The sequence below is a fragment of the Balearica regulorum genome, chromosome 1 (genome assembly GCF_011004875.1).
Source record: "Balearica regulorum gibbericeps isolate bBalReg1 chromosome 1, bBalReg1.pri, whole genome shotgun sequence".
Taxonomy (NCBI): domain Eukaryota; kingdom Metazoa; phylum Chordata; class Aves; order Gruiformes; family Gruidae; genus Balearica; species Balearica regulorum.
In genome coordinates this window covers 154,695,184-154,710,929 of record NC_046184.1, presented here as the reverse complement: position 1 = coordinate 154,710,929, position 15,746 = coordinate 154,695,184, and the positions used below count along the sequence as shown (strand labels likewise).

The 15,746-nt window shown below is 36.0% G+C and overlaps 1 protein-coding gene across 3 annotated transcripts in view; it reads left to right on the top strand.

Annotated features, from left to right (window-relative positions):
• MYO16 (myosin XVI) overlaps positions 1 to 15,746 on the top strand; it is a 406,643-nt gene that overhangs the window by 207,168 nt on the left and 183,729 nt on the right. For all 3 annotated transcript variants that reach the window (XM_075740353.1, XM_075740347.1, XM_075740336.1), the window contains 3 exons: positions 7,551 to 7,661; positions 9,297 to 9,362; positions 12,808 to 12,935. In XM_075740353.1, the coding sequence (XP_075596468.1) occupies positions 7,551 to 7,661; positions 9,297 to 9,362; positions 12,808 to 12,935 (305 nt within the window). The remainder of the gene's footprint in view (positions 1 to 7,550; positions 7,662 to 9,296; positions 9,363 to 12,807; positions 12,936 to 15,746) is intronic.

Sequence of the window (15,746 nt, the reverse complement as noted above, 5' to 3'; positions counted from 1 at the left end):
ATATCCTTTACAGTCTTCTCCACAGGATCACAATCTCATTCAGTGTACAGGGTGAATGCAAAAGGAGGCAATTATCTGTTGCATGTAAATCTAGCATGTCCTGACTTTGAATCTTTAGGACTTAAATGTTGTTGGGTTTGAGGTTAAGTTTTTTGGGGTTTTTTGGTACAAGGGATTTTATTTTTTTGTTACATGTATTTGGGAAACACATATTCCAGAAGTATATAGCCATTTAAGAAAAAAAACTACTTTAGATTCAGAGATGGAGGGGAGAATTTCCATTTAAAATAATTTACTCTGAAGAATAACAAAAGAGCAAGATACTGATTTCATCTGCATTTAAACACTGCCTAACTGCTTTGGCAGAATCATGCACACTCCACTGCTTTTTTTTTTTTTTTTTTTAATGCATTTCAGAGGAATGTATTAATCAAAAGAGATCAATCAGTGAGTTCCTGTGTCAATCATACATATCCATCTCTAAAAATGCTCAGCTTTGGAATCCCATAGAGCACTCATTTCTCTGTTCAGTCAGAAGGTACCACAAGATGTTTTGCACTTGGCTTACATCTTGTTTTCATGTCTCAGAATTTCTGTCCTTGTTGACTGTGCAGTGATGTGATGAAAACACAGTCAATCCAAAAGAGAAGCACTGCTGGTCAGAAAAGTAAATGCTTTCCACCCTATTAGGAGGAACCCTCCTGTAATTGTAGGAAATTTAGCTTAGGATCTTGCTGAGATTATCACTTGCTTCTAAATGTTCAACAGAAGTGTGAGCAAGAACATATATACTTCCTTCTGCTTGATTCTGTTTTGGTGCAGACCTAAGTAAAATTATTCAAGTTTTCATATCTCTAGGCTACGCTTTTGCTCTGTAGTTTGTGCAGTAAAGCATATGCGGAAACTGATTGGAAGAAGAGCATCTAATCTCCTAGGTGACAAAGAGCAACCAGAAGTTTTCATGTTGATATTTTTCTCCTCCACTATGATCTACAGTCACTTCAGAGTCCCAGGGCAGATGTCCAAAACTTTACTCTTTCTACTGTTTCACCATACTTCAGTGCAACTTTCCACAGCAGTTACAATTCAAAGACAAGACAGCATAACTAAAGGTGAATCCCTTTGAGCTCCATTAGCTGAGAAACTTCTGCAGAAAACTCTCCGTGAAATTCTACATGATCTAGAAGGAATATGTATCTTGTAGTCTTTTAGAAGCAGTAGAAACTACAAACCTTGCCCAATATCTGCAGTTGTTGAATAAGGAGTGATGCTCCTTTGGAAATGAGTAAGTAGTAACAGTCCTATCTGGGAAGTCAGCACTAACGTGGGATAGGTTAGAAACTGTGCTATTTCAGCAGTTGGGTTTTTAAATGACTGGTTGCATTAAAAAAAATAAAAATCATAGATTAACAGAACTTTTCAGTTCGTAAGGGCTTAATAAGTTTTGGCTCTTATTGACAAAAGAGTGTTCAGGAAATAGTTTAATTTTAGTAAACTAAAGAATTCCCATGTTTTATCAAATGAAAATATGAGTTCTTTTCTCTTTTGAAGTGACATAGTTGTGATCCTGGAAACTGGCCTTTCCGTCATAGATATTTATTGTTTCAGCACATTCTTGCTGATGTTTTTTGGCAGTCTCAGATTTTTACAGAACAGTGAGCTGCAGTAACTTAAACATATTGCTTACTATGAGCAGTGCTTTGTTTCTTCTGTTCTCTTCTCTTGTGGAATAAGGAACTACCTATCACAAGCTGGCCTCTGGCCCCAGGAATCAAGAGGCAGCAAAAACTGCCATAGTTGAAGAAAAGCAATCAAGACCAAAATTTCATTGTACTTTGAATATTCTTGTTAATGTAGTTTTTGTTATCCTGTGAAGACAGGGATTGTATTCTATGCTACTTGTCATGCATTATGAACTGTAGGTATATGTATATCACATCCATATTTGTATATATAATATGTAGATCTTAGGTTTCAGAGATGATATTTCCAAGTAACACATCATCATCATTATCATTATTATTATTACTATTATTATTATTATTATTGCACAATTTGGGAAGTAAAATTTTTAAATTTTTATTTAGTGCTGATACCAAAGGAAAGCTTTGAAGAACCCCTTCCCCCTATCTCTGCCTCTTGGGTATACTTATTCTAATGAGTTTCACTGTCTTTTATTCTTACTAGTTGCGTTCCAAAATCCATTCAACATAATCATGTACTGTTTAATTTTTCAATAGGATATGTGGAGTCATTACTTATATGTTCATATATTATTGAAATAGATCAGCATGATATTTCCCATGCTTTGTGTCAGAAATTTCATACATTCTAAGGCAATATGGCATAGATAATAGGGCTTTATTAGGGGATCAGAGAGAAAAATTTCATCTTATTACATCTAAAACATGCATTTTTAATAGAGAAAGCTCGTAACTTTTTTTGATTTTGAGAAAACTAACAGCTAACAGCTCAAATTTATATGTAGCCTTAGGTTTTTTTAATTGCAAAAATAATGAAAAAGAGCCTTAACAAAACAATATTTCTCATGAAGTAAGATTTTTATTACATGAAGCATGGGAGATGGGGATGAAATTGCTACACTGATAAAGCATTTTTGGTCTTTCTTGGCTTGTGTTAGCTTTTGCTTTTTCTCCAGATAAAACATGTTCTTTGATCATCTGTAATGTCAAGGTCTGTGCTGCCAAACAAAGAAAGCAGTATGAATAATTTCCAGAATTTTATCATAGCTGGCAATTTCTCTTTCTCTCAGCTGGGAAGGATAATTTTCTGATAGCAGATTGAAATTACTGGCCTGGAACTGAATTATGTGCTTCATGCTACAAATAAATATAGATTAAATCTTTTCTTTTTCTTAATTGGGTCTTTTTTAAAAAAATATTTTGACTTTGGCTTGTAATTCTTGTTTACATATTGTTGGCCATATGAACTGTGTGATAGAGTATCCCCTGATGCCCCTTTGATTCTTCATTTACCACAAGGGACAGCTATGTATATCGTAATATTACACATAAGAGTTAGAATGCATACTTATTTCAGTGATATAAGTATTTAAAAAAATAAAAATCATTAGAGATTATTATCTGAGCAGATTGTGAATGCTGTTAATTACATGTAATTTAAATGAGTAAATAGGAATCTTCATTGTTAGCATTACAAAAATCTTAAAAACTAATAACTTCCAGAGGCATAGTTATACTGGAACTTATGCTGTATTTATGGCTATTTTTCTTTTATGTCTCGTAAAATATGCATCATGCAATCAGTAGGATAGCCAGATGCATGCATCGAGGTGAAAAAATAGAGAAAACCCATCTGTATGCTCAGAAAAGTAGTTAAGAAAAGAATTGAAAGGACCCCACAAATAAGTTATTAATAATGTAAATACTGTTTACTACCAGGTCAAATCAGTTGTGACTTTAATGCATTTAGGATTTCTAATTTCTGTGTGATTTATTTGCTCACGGAGCTGTGAATTTTGATGCAAAGAGTGTTAGAAAATGCTGAATCACCAAATCCTAAACTTCATAGAAAAAAAAAGTTGATGGAAAAAAATTTCAATACTCGTACTTGGAGTTTAAGTGAGCACTTCATGTTTCTAACCATCTATCTATAGAGTCAGCATCATTAGCTATACCTAGATTATGAAATAAACCAAGCCAGGGCCTGTTCCCTGGCCTAAGGATATGTGGGATGGGTCAGTGCACATCCATAAGACAAAACTCTTTTCTCCTTCAAAAGACGGGGCCATGCCCAAACTGCCCATGGGAAATGACCATTGACATGTGACCTGAATGATACCCAGGTATTATCTGCACAAGTCCTTGCTGGCATGTGCCAAGAACATGCAAGGAAATGTGCTAACGCTTCCGAAAATATGGAGAACCACAGGGCAGTGCTTGACTGCAAACTCTCCGGCCTAGCGTAGGTTTAATCTTTATGGAGATAGATTAAGAGAAGCTCATTCTCTGGCACAGGTGTTCTGAGTGTAGATAGGACACAAGGGAGTATAGTGAAGACCTCTGCTTGCTTCGTTCCTGCAAGCCAGGTGAGCACACTAATAAGGGAAAGAGGCCACAGGCTTCTGTCTTTCATCTGCTTTCCCTCTACAAGAAACTTATTAAGTTCTTGGAATTCTTTTGTTCATTTTGTTCTATTGCAATGTGCATCATCAAAAACAAATGTCAAAAAGTAATTTACTTTTTTCTTGCCAAATGGAATTCTTGTGTTCTAGCCAGCCTTACATGCAATGGCCATGATTAAAAAACAAAAAGAGCAAGAAATGCCATCTTCTGTGTGACAGAAAAATCTGCGTTCACTTTAATGGGGTGAGGAATAAACGTCTAGAGTAGACAGGCAGCAAGACACAGACAGATATAGCAGACAATCTGTGTATGTTTGTCATGTTAGAAACTCACATTCTGCTTTTTGAGCCTGAAAATAGAAATATTTTAGGAAGAAAGTGTTTTAAATAGACAGGAAAAAGGAGAATGGTCACAGTAATGTTTTGATAGACTCCACCATTTTAGAGTGGAAAATGTTTTCTCCTGAACACAATGAATTGGTGAGATGAGGACTGTGGGAAGGTACATCGTGACATGCACATGTAAGAAACAATCATTACATTGGCTAAATCTAGTAAATAATCTCTTTGAGATACATAGTCTTTTGCATTTGTACATTTATGGGGTTTTGGGTTTAAGGGAATGAGAGGTGTTTTTTCATAGTTTTTATGGGGAAAGAAGGAAACAGCATCATTACAGTGTGATTGCGCACTACTGCCTTCTTGTCCTTGTACACCTATGCAGCTAGTACATCAAGAGCTACTGTTGTAAGGTACGTTTTCCTTTTTTTTATGGGTTGCTACTTTATCTGTCTAGTTCAACATCTGTTGCAGATGGAATGCAGTTTAGATGGCTGTCTTTCCTGTTTTAGTGGGTGAGTGGAAAAACATAGAAAAATCTCTTGCTAATATTCATGCTTTTACATGCATGTGAGGTTTACATGTTCTCTTTTAGTTGTCACCGTTTATTGCCTGTTGGTAGAGCTGATAAAAAAAGGAGACAGCTCTCTGTGATGAGTTTGCCTGTTTCCCTTAAGCTTTATTTTCTACTGAACGTCTTTATCTTTAGAGGAATGGTAAGGAAATTATTAAAGACTAAAGAAGAGGTCCCCAAATTTTTCCACTGTGTCAGTCCCAAAATGGAAGTTTTTTGAAGTCCCCAATATTATTGTGAAAATATTGTGAAATTATTGTGAGCTATTACAAGAAGCAAAAACCGCAGTAACAGCTAGAGTGCTTGAAGTAGAGAAAAGAGTAGAAGTGTGCCCTCCATAGATAAAGTGTACTGCGGGGCTCTGGGACTCAACAGAAGCTGGGACCTTGCAAGCCCTGCTTACATATACCCTTCATCTATGAGGACCTATGGCTTCATACATGCTATGTAATACTTAGAACAATTTTGCTCTGTTTTGCAGCTTCTGTAGTGATTAAGCTTGTGACAAAAGTAGGTTGAGCTGGGCAAGTGACTGAAAACCAAGTATAGTACTTGACAGTTTGGACTGTAAGCAGCTGTGTAATATTAGGATAACTAAGGACATAACAAAGCTTGGAAGCTAAGAAAAACTGTTCATAGTGGCATGGTGTGAGTTACACATGTAATAAGTACAGATAAAAAGAGGTGTCTCGGGGTTTTTCGTGCTGATGTGAGAGCAGGTTTTTTTTTGACAAACAACTTGAACCCATGAGAATATTTAGTGTAAAATGAAATGTGAAGTTTTTATTCTACAATTTGTATTTGTATTTCTCTATCTATACACTAGAGAAGGTTTCAAGTTTTTTTAACTTCATTTGTACCATACCAGCATATTAGTATGAGTAAAGCTGGTGAAACTTAAACAGAAAAAAACAACAAGATTTTGTTTTATGTCATAAGGGCTAGTGGTTCTGTGGTTGTGATGTTTGGTGCGCATCGTTTGTTTATTCTTGGACTATAGGAGAATAAGCAATATCATCTGTTTTTATGACTGTTCATTGAATATTTTGATACTGGTATTCAATACTCCTATTTTTAGAAGAAAAATATTGATAGGGCCAAAGACCTATGATTTAGAGAAGATGTGAAACATCTAATTCACCCTGCTTGATTGCAAGTACAAACTTCCCAGTTTTTGCTCATGATCACCTGCAAAATTGCATGTGAATGAGTGTTTGTATGTATGAGATGAAGAGACATTGTTATTCTTACTTCGTTAAGATGAACGTTGTCATCAATTTCACACAGTGCAGCTCTGACAAGTGTAGGAAGAGAGCCCAGAGCGTTGCGATTTCTGAGCTAGACCTTGAACCTACAGAAACAACGGACGTTCAGTAGTTTGGGATCAGAACACCAGTATCCATAGTCTTTGGGGTCTTCTCCTTGCCAGAAGCACACTCCGTGTTCCCTCGGAATTCCCCCAGTCTGCTTGCTGCTTCTGTCACTGACTTTCTGCCACGTGCCACTGCCAGAGGGTGAGGGTGCTGAGCTGGTCCCCAAGACAGGCCAGCGTCTGCTTTTTGCCTGAGCCTTCATCTTAAGCAGAACAATAGAACGAAGAAGTTTCTTCATTGTCCATCCTCAAAACAGACACCAAGAGAGTATTTTACTAAATTCTGATCAAACAATTCAAATAATTCTACCATCTTTCACATGAGAATTTTCTGTTTCTAGGCGTTCTGCTGAGATGCAAAGATGTTTTTCTTTGAGCTGACATAAAAAGGGAATCAACCTACATTTTAATTGTAGATCATACTTTATAAGCACACTACTTAGCGTATCAATGTTTATTTTGTCTTTAATAAAATTTCTCTTATCAGTGACTCTTTTTTCTTCTCCTATTCTGTCTCCTATTCTGTCTTTTGGATTTTGTTTTATTTTCCTTACCAAACTTTACCTTACAGAGCTTATATTATCCCTCCTAGTTCTCAAAATTGTTAAGCCCATTTCATTCACCAGTTTTGGCTGCTTCTGAATTTCTGGTCTCCTTGACAACGTGATTTTCACTTTGTATTATCTTCCTTGTATTCTGCAGGAAAAATTCTAATAGAATTTTAAATCCTGTATGATGAAGAGTAGTATGAGAGCTTTGTTAAATACTGTGCAATAAATAGTTTACAAGTGCTCTAACTTTCATAGTCTTAATTTCGTCTGCCATAAACATCTAATGAAGAGAGCAGGAGAATTGCATTTCAGCTGGGAATTTTTATGGGTTCAGGGGTAACAAATGGCATTCCAGCAGGGGTCTGAGTTCTTAAGAGCCCATCAGACTCATGCAGTTATACACCTTAACATTGATAATGTTTTTGTTGTTCTTTTCTCACTTAAGATTAATGATGTGTAATTATTTGGAAGGAGTGGCAACTTTCTAGTTTCCTAATACTTCTTTTCCCATAAATGCTACTGATTTAGATTTATACTTCAGCTTAGAGCATTACGATACAGAATGATTGGTTGTGAAGTTACTTGATTTCTCTAATTTGTGTTTTCTAGATCAAGCTAATGCCTCCAGCTCCAAATGACGACCTGGCTTCTCTGAGTGAGCTCACAGACAGCAGCCTGCTTTATGAGATTCAGAAGCGTTTCAATAATAATCAGATATATGTGAGTTGCTCTTCACCTATCAACAGTAAGCTTTTGAAAAAGAGCAAATGAGAGAATAGGAAAAATAGGATTACTACCATAAGCACTGGACAGTAACCTGCCCCAGACTCATGACTAATATTTAAATGGATCAGGACATATGTGTGTGTAAGCCCTGCAATTTCTCAAGTTTATATATGAAAAGCAGAAATAAAAAATGGAATACCACTTCAGATAGTTTTGGATAAAATTTATGTGTGTTTATTTCACAGAGCAAGTAAAATTGGTAAAAATTGATGGGTGCATGTAATCTTCCCTCTCAAACAACCAAAAGATCCTTCCATCTTTAACATTATGTTAACTTAATTTTTATAGACCACCTTATTACTGGACATTTAAAAGAAATTTAGATTTAAAAAGCTTCGAATTCAGCATGGGCTATTTAATTACTCATTATCTTTTCCTATATTACAGAAATCATGATATTATAATGTTAATCATCTAGATACAAAATGAAATAATTATAGCAAGGTTTTTGTAAAGCAAGTTTTCCTGGTTTTGCCATATTAAACTCAGGAGGCATCCAGTTAGGCGTAGATTACTTCTGGAGAAATAACATCACTTGAAAATTTTGGTAGTTTTCAGACTTAGAAGGAAAAGTCCTTGGACTCCAATTCCAAACCAAATCCTCCTTAGCACTGAACACTTCTGTTTCATATTTCATGAAGCTTAATAAAGTTCCATTATTGCAGGGAAACCCAACAGTGTAGTCAGGGTGGGCAACAGAGAGGAAATGAATTACTGCATTTCAGGAGAAAAATAGTACATTCAGTATGAAAGGCAATATTTTCTGCCTCCTCAAATCAAAATACTTCATTTTGAAAAAAGGCAGCATGACTGGGACTGTTCACATGATGGTTCGTTGTCTGACCTCTTCAGAGACAGAGGTCTGGCATTTTCGCATTCCAAGAGTGTAATACAGCAGCAGCTACTTATATGGAGTGAGAAGTATAGCAGCAAGGGTGACCTACAATCTTACACTCAAATATATCTTTCACATATGAGTATTTAAATATAAATTAATAAAATCTTGACACCTTTGCAGTCAGCGGATGGTTTGCTATTTTAAATATAGCCAGGATTTTTTTCGATATGCATGTACATATGTTCATATACACATACACATGCATAAAAACATATATGTATCAGTTGCTCTGTCTTATCCCACAAGAAACATATTTTAATGTATCAATATAGCATTTCTAAATTATGTCATCTATCCCATAAAAAATTGCTTGAGGAACTTGTTTATATGATAGGCATGTCACATTTTTGTAGTTTAACAAATGGTAAATTGCAAATTAACTTGCAAATAATCTACCAATAATATATGCAGTACAAGTCTTCTCTGCATAATTTTCCATTATGAAGAACTCATTTTTGTTACAAAAAGAATAATTAGTACTGTCTGAATTGTAAATTTAGATCTCACTTTAAAGTTATGAAGTTAAAAGCTCTGAATTCATGTATTATGTTTAATATGTTGATAGCTAGATTTAAGAGGCTTTGCCAAAAGTCCTTTCTGGAAGAAAAACATTAGCCTCCTTAAAGATTTAATTTATTACTTAATAAAGAAATTATATCTTCTTTTTTCAGACCTACATTGGTGATATACTCTTGCTTGTTAACCCATTTAAAGAACTTCCTATTTATTCTACCATGGTAAGCATTCTCTCTTTAAAATGTTACAGTGTGGATCTTTTTCAGTGGATTCATACAGTTCATTTGGCAGGCCAAACCCCTAAAATTAATTAACATCTATGGCCTTTTTTATGTTGGGAGCATCTTAGTTTTAATATTTTAGCAATTTTTTTTTAATTTCTTCCAAGATACCACTATTTTTGCTGTGTCTTATTTGTAAAACAGTCATCTTGCTAACGTTTTGTATGAACAGTAGCACTTGAGATTGTTGAAAAATAGTTCCTGATGACCATGACCTTGGTGGTTTCTGCCACTGCCAAACTTGCAAAAATAAATGCATACTTCATGCAGTGGTTGGTTGAGTTCACACGTCCATTGCCCAAAACACAATTATGGAGATAACAACCTTGAATTGTGCGGAAAGGCTCAAACCTGGTGCTCCACACCGGGCCACTCAGTCCAGACATGGTCCATACAAGCAATGAGTGCGACGTGCTCAGCATGAGCTTAGCGCTACGCTGGGGCAGTCGTACGGAGGTGGCTTGTGTTGGGCACAGGCAGCACGTGGGCAAAGGGAACTTGGGTCCTTGTGTGCGGTGTCAAACGCACAAGGCCACTTAGGAAGTGCTTCAGATGTTTCTCTCTTGAATAGCAGTACCCTTATCTTTCTAATCTTTCACTATTTATTTGCAAGGAGCTTATCATTTCAGTACCTAGACATTAATAGTAACTTCAGGGGACTTGGTAGATCAGTGAGAGTAACATAAATTCAAATGATTTAATCTCTGCTTAATCCTCACTCAGCCATTTTAGAGACAGTATAACTGTTGATTTCTTCCCCCTCTCCGTTATTTTCTTGTCATTGCACTGAGATCACGTTACTGCTCCAAGATCAGGCTCCTGTTGTGTTAGGGAGTGTTCAAATATGTTTATTTAGCCTATAAGAATTATAAAGGGTTCAAAATTTGGTAAGCAAACTCGTCTGTGGCTGTTTGCTATTGCTATGTCTTGTGGCTTTGTGTGTATCAATAGTAAATTTGAGAGAAAGAAATGCTGTGACATTCAATGGCAGCAGATTCCAAGTTGGGATTCTAAATTTAGTTTCTAGAAATGGAAATCATCCATCATCCCCAAGGTTTTAGATGATGATATTTTTTTCTGTCACTGTGTATTTTACATTAGATACATGATTTTGTGCACCAAGAGAGAACTGTAAAGAAAAAGAATTTAGATGGTAGGCTTACATATTAAAATGTTTCCTGAACATTTGCTGCATCTTCTCTTGACCTCTCTGTGATAGATGTATTTCAGCAAGTTTAGCATGAGAGACTTTTTGTCCTGTAATTGTTTGGGTCACCTTGGATGATCATTGCTTTTACTCAATCATTGTTACATACATGGTATTGTGCATTAGGCAGGTATTTCCCAGATGATCAAAAAAAACATGGTTGTAAAATAGCTTTGTTTTCTCTGGTTTTGAAATGCTCGAATATACTGCAGCAGCTTAGCTGGTATTATAATGAAGTCTGTAAGTGTTAGGTGGTCTGTATATTAGTGTAATAAAAATTGATGATGTCAGTTCCTCAGCAGATGCTGACATGCTATATGGTGTGGCTCATTAATGTTAGCATTTTTGTTTCAGGTATGCAGTTTGTTAGCTGTCAAAAAAAGAACACAAAGATATATAGGGCATGATACTATTTTTAAATCCAGGATGAAGCAATGAAAAGATAATCATGTACGTTTTTCAAGAAGAGCAACACTTTAGGCTTTCTTCTTTCTTTTAATCACTTTTCATAACTTCTTAGTAATCTTTATTTTGTTATCCTACACTGACCTCCCACATTTAGTTCCAATAGAATTCTACTAAAATAAATCCTTTTATAAGTAATTATTCACTCTGAAATGACATAAAGAATCATACCTTGATGAACATCAATATGCATTACTTCATATGCACTTCAATGCAACTGCTATTAATGCATTTTCACATGGAAATACACTGTACTACTACACTATACACTATAGTAGCACTATACTACTAGGAACATGCAGATGCTGCTTTGGAGATATGGTAGTAAATGTGGAAGCAGTTTGTCTGACCGTCATCCTGCTTTGTTATATTTGTGCAGAATTTATTTGTGTCGGATTAGGGCAAATATAGATATTCTTGAAGTCCATGTGTTAGAAAAGTAAACTTGCAAAGCACTTGCAACTTTATGCAACAAGAGTAAATGTGTGAAGGTTTTTCATTCTGCTTTGTGACATGCTGAAATGAATTCTTGAGAATCCGTGTGGATTTAATCTTGTTTAGTCTGGTAGCTTGAATGGCCTGAATGAGAATAGGGACATTTTGTGAGGATTCATTCAGCTACAGTGTAGTAGATGCTTCAAGATTCAATAGTTTAATATCTAAGTAAGAAAGGAAGGGGTGATAAGCACCTGATTACTTTGGAGAGAGGCACAAATACAAAATGGCAGTGTGGTGGAAAGTCTGTTAGAGAGAATAGTTGGAGAAAACAGGACATGATGGAAAGGAAGGGATTTGGTTGTTTAAGTGATAGAATCCAGTATCATTCTAGATGCTTCATAGTGTTCCAGTTGTTCCCCAGCTGCCATTGGTTTCTGTAGAGCCTGTGTTAATTTTCTAAACCCAGGAGAAAGTCTGAGAAAAACTATATAAAAAGGTAGGTAAAATTATTTATTTAAGGATATTTGCGAAATGGTATGGTGTTTCTGTTCACAATCTTATCTAAATCACATTCTGTATTTTCTTTATTATATTGATTTATTCTGAAACAACAGAATTGTAGATGTTAGCAGACTATCTAATTTTTTCTGAAATCTGCTTGATAATAGCTGAAAGAACATCAAGATATCCTCAGGGGGGAAAAAAAAAAAAAGAAAAAGAAAAAGAAAGAGGTTTCAGTAGCAGATAATTGGTTCTACTCATACTTTAAGGATAGTGCATGTTGCCAGCTATGTATATCACAGAATTTATTCTGTATTACAGAGAGATATTTTGTGGGAGACTACTCCGTCATGCAATAAATGAATTAGCTTACAACTTCAGGTCCTTGATTTCAATTTTAAGTTTTTATAGGGATATATATTTCATTTTGTAAAATTTTTAAGTCAAGACACTGAAGAACTATGCAGTTGAGGTATAAAAAAGTAACTTACTAGGTTTTGTCTTATTTAATGCACAAACCAGTATTGTTGAATCCTCTATTTATGTTGAATTTTGTATCTTAATTAGATCTTCTATGCTTACAGCTCTGTTTTCTTTAGTTACACTCTTCATAGATACTGTAATAGTACCACATATATACATACAGGGGCTCCATTCATAATGCTTAGAGAGCTTTACTAAAGACCCAGAATTAAGGGGGGGGGGGGGGGGGGGGGGATGAAACATAAGTCGTTTGAAATGTATTGATCATGTTAATTTTCTACAATTTTTCAGGTGACCCAGCTTTATTTAAGTAACTCTGGAAAATTGTGTTCCTCACTTCCCCCACATATATTTTCCTGTGCTGAAAGAGCTTACCACATGCTATTCCAGGAGCAGCGTCCCCAGTGCTTTATCCTCAGGTGAAAATTTATCTTCCTATTAACTAATTTGTAACTCCTGCCTTTCAGCTGTTTCCCCCAGGACTCAGCAGTTGAGATTTCCATTTTATTTTTTCCTCCAACTGATTTCTTTCTATGTACTGATCTCTGTATCATACGTTAGAGCAAAGTAGAACTGAAAAAGGTTTAATTACATCTCAAGTTCATAAATTCTCTTGGGGAATTGCCACTCCATCTAGCTGCATCTAATTAGGAACAGAGAGCTAATGGTAAAGAATTCAAAACTGCTGTGTGTGTTTGCTAATATTACATGGATCAGATTAGAAATAGAATCTAATGACAATAAAATGGGAAAGCTTTGACTAAATTATAAATCTGTGAGTAGGGGCACCTGTATTGGGGCTTCCACTCTGCCGCACATGTTTGTGTGGCCGTGAGCTCGTTATTTAGCTCTACAACTTCAAAACGGATTTAACCAGTTCCTTTATTCACAGTGTTGTTGGACTAATAAATACATTCAAGATTGTGAATAAATGTATTAGAAATCTCCTGTGAAACAGTATTTCATCCAAATATGCTGTTTTTATAATGGTGAAACTTTGAATTCACTTGGAACTCTTCATCCCCAAATCTGTTAATACCTTTTCTTCCTTCACCCTAGCTGAAAGCAATGAGCAATGTAACCCTTTTATAACCAAATCAGAATGGAATAGTTACTTATCCAGTGAGCAGTGACATTTAAGCAGAGGTACAAGCAATATTAGGAAATCATTACTATATGTTCATATTATCTTCTCATAAATATTAACTCTTGATTAGGTATAATAATTTTGATCAAAATAAGAAATATCCTGAGGCACTGTCTTCAGCATTTCCTTCAGAGTAGGAACTTGGGAAACTGCTAATTGATTAGTATCTTTGTGAAGTTGCCTATAGGTGTAGACAGAGAAGAAGCAGAAAATAATATTTATTCACACTTCAAGAAAACTGCTAACTGCCAAGTTAAGTATTGTGTAGTAGTACACAAAGAATATAATACTTAATAATAAATGGCTTTGATATCAGGGAATAGTTGCTACTGATCATTTTACATCAGGATATCAAGGCATGTGTTAAGCCCCACTGTCTCGATCCCTGCCCAGCCCACTGTAGCTTATCATAAATCAGTGGTCTGACAGAGAATGTGACAAGATGACGCTCTATTGAAGGCATCAGCACTCGGCAAGACATTTGCATATCACATCAAGGCAACCCATAGATATGCTATCCTAAAGTATCCTTTATGTGGATAATTAATTAGATCTAAAGGTCACTTGTGAAAATGGAAGCTGGAGGGAAAACATCTGGTAATTTGGAAGAGGAGATAAGTATAGCTGCAACTTAATAGAAACAGCTAGAAACAGTTCTTTGTAAATACCTTTCTTCTGCTAGCACCACATGAGAAAACAGAAGGGAATTGAGACCTTTTAGAAGTTCATAAAGAAGTGTTAAAAATGGGATATTCTTGTTATTTTAATCCATTGGTAGAATCTAAATAATTGATGTCTGTTAAGTAAAGGTGATCTAGGAAATTTCCATTGGTTTTCTGACAATAATAATAGTGTGAAAAATATCCTTGATGTAACTCAAGTTATTTGTCTACCCCCTTGCTGTCACCTGATCATGTGTGTGTGCATGAACTTGTGTGTGTGGTCAAAATGGATTTCCACTTTCTTGCTATTTCAGCTGTAAAATACATCAGCTATCAGCAAGAGACAGTTCTTCCACCACTGTGATGGATGATTCATTGCTTGCATCTATGCTAATAAACAGCATGGAGGAGGGCTTACTTTCTGGCATGTATTATAGCATCCAGTCAGTTTTTCTTTGATTTTTCACTTGAATAGGGGTTTGTAGAGAAGTTTTCAAGATCTCAGTTTCATTTCCTGTCAGAACCAAATAACTGTAATTCTGCAATTCTGAAATACTCCAAGCTTTTGTGTTTTACTTTGTTTTCTCCAACCTCTCTTATCAAGCATACTCTTCATTCCTGAGTAAGAAATTCTGTACGTTTGGTCTATGGTCTGTAATTTTAAAATACCTCCAGTTAGCACTGAGTTGCAAATACAATTTCGTGCATGCACGTATAGTGCGATGAGTGCGTCTCGTAACTAATTTTAATATTAAAAGAGTACACTTCCCTCTAATGTTGAACCACAGGCTGAATGAAGATGGGGGAGCTCAGAGAAGCTCTCTGTAGCTAGAAAGGCCATTTCATGTAAGCGCTCAGCAGGAAGGAGACAGAGGATGATCAAGTGAAAAGGACTCATAGATCCATGAGAACGTTACACTGGAATAAGCTGGCTAGGAGTGCTGCTGCCCTTCTACCTTTGGCTGCTTGTTTCCTCATTTCCACACCATCCTTTGCGTCAACACAAACACGCAGGTAGTGCCATGGGGAGCTGGGCTGGAGAAATACTCTCAGGTCAAAATTACACCTGGGAGGGTGGTGGTAATGTTGAGGAACCTGAATCTGTTCCAAAGCCAAATTCCCCTAGAAGTGGCATGGATTGAGAGAGCAGGACTGGAAGGGCCCACTGGTTTTGGTAGTGGTTTTGGACTGAATGGTTCCTAGACTCCTTGTACCATGTTTGCTGCTGTCGTAATACTGGAATGGTTGCCCTGAGATGCTGTCCAAGTGAGAGCTCTTACTATGAGGAGTATTGATATGCCACATAGGAAAATAACCAAATCAGAGAAGTGCTAGTTTAGTTTGGTTTTGTTAGTAGTATGCACTAACCTAAAGATGAAATTCCCTTGATATCTGCAAGATACGCCATTTTGGCATGTGAG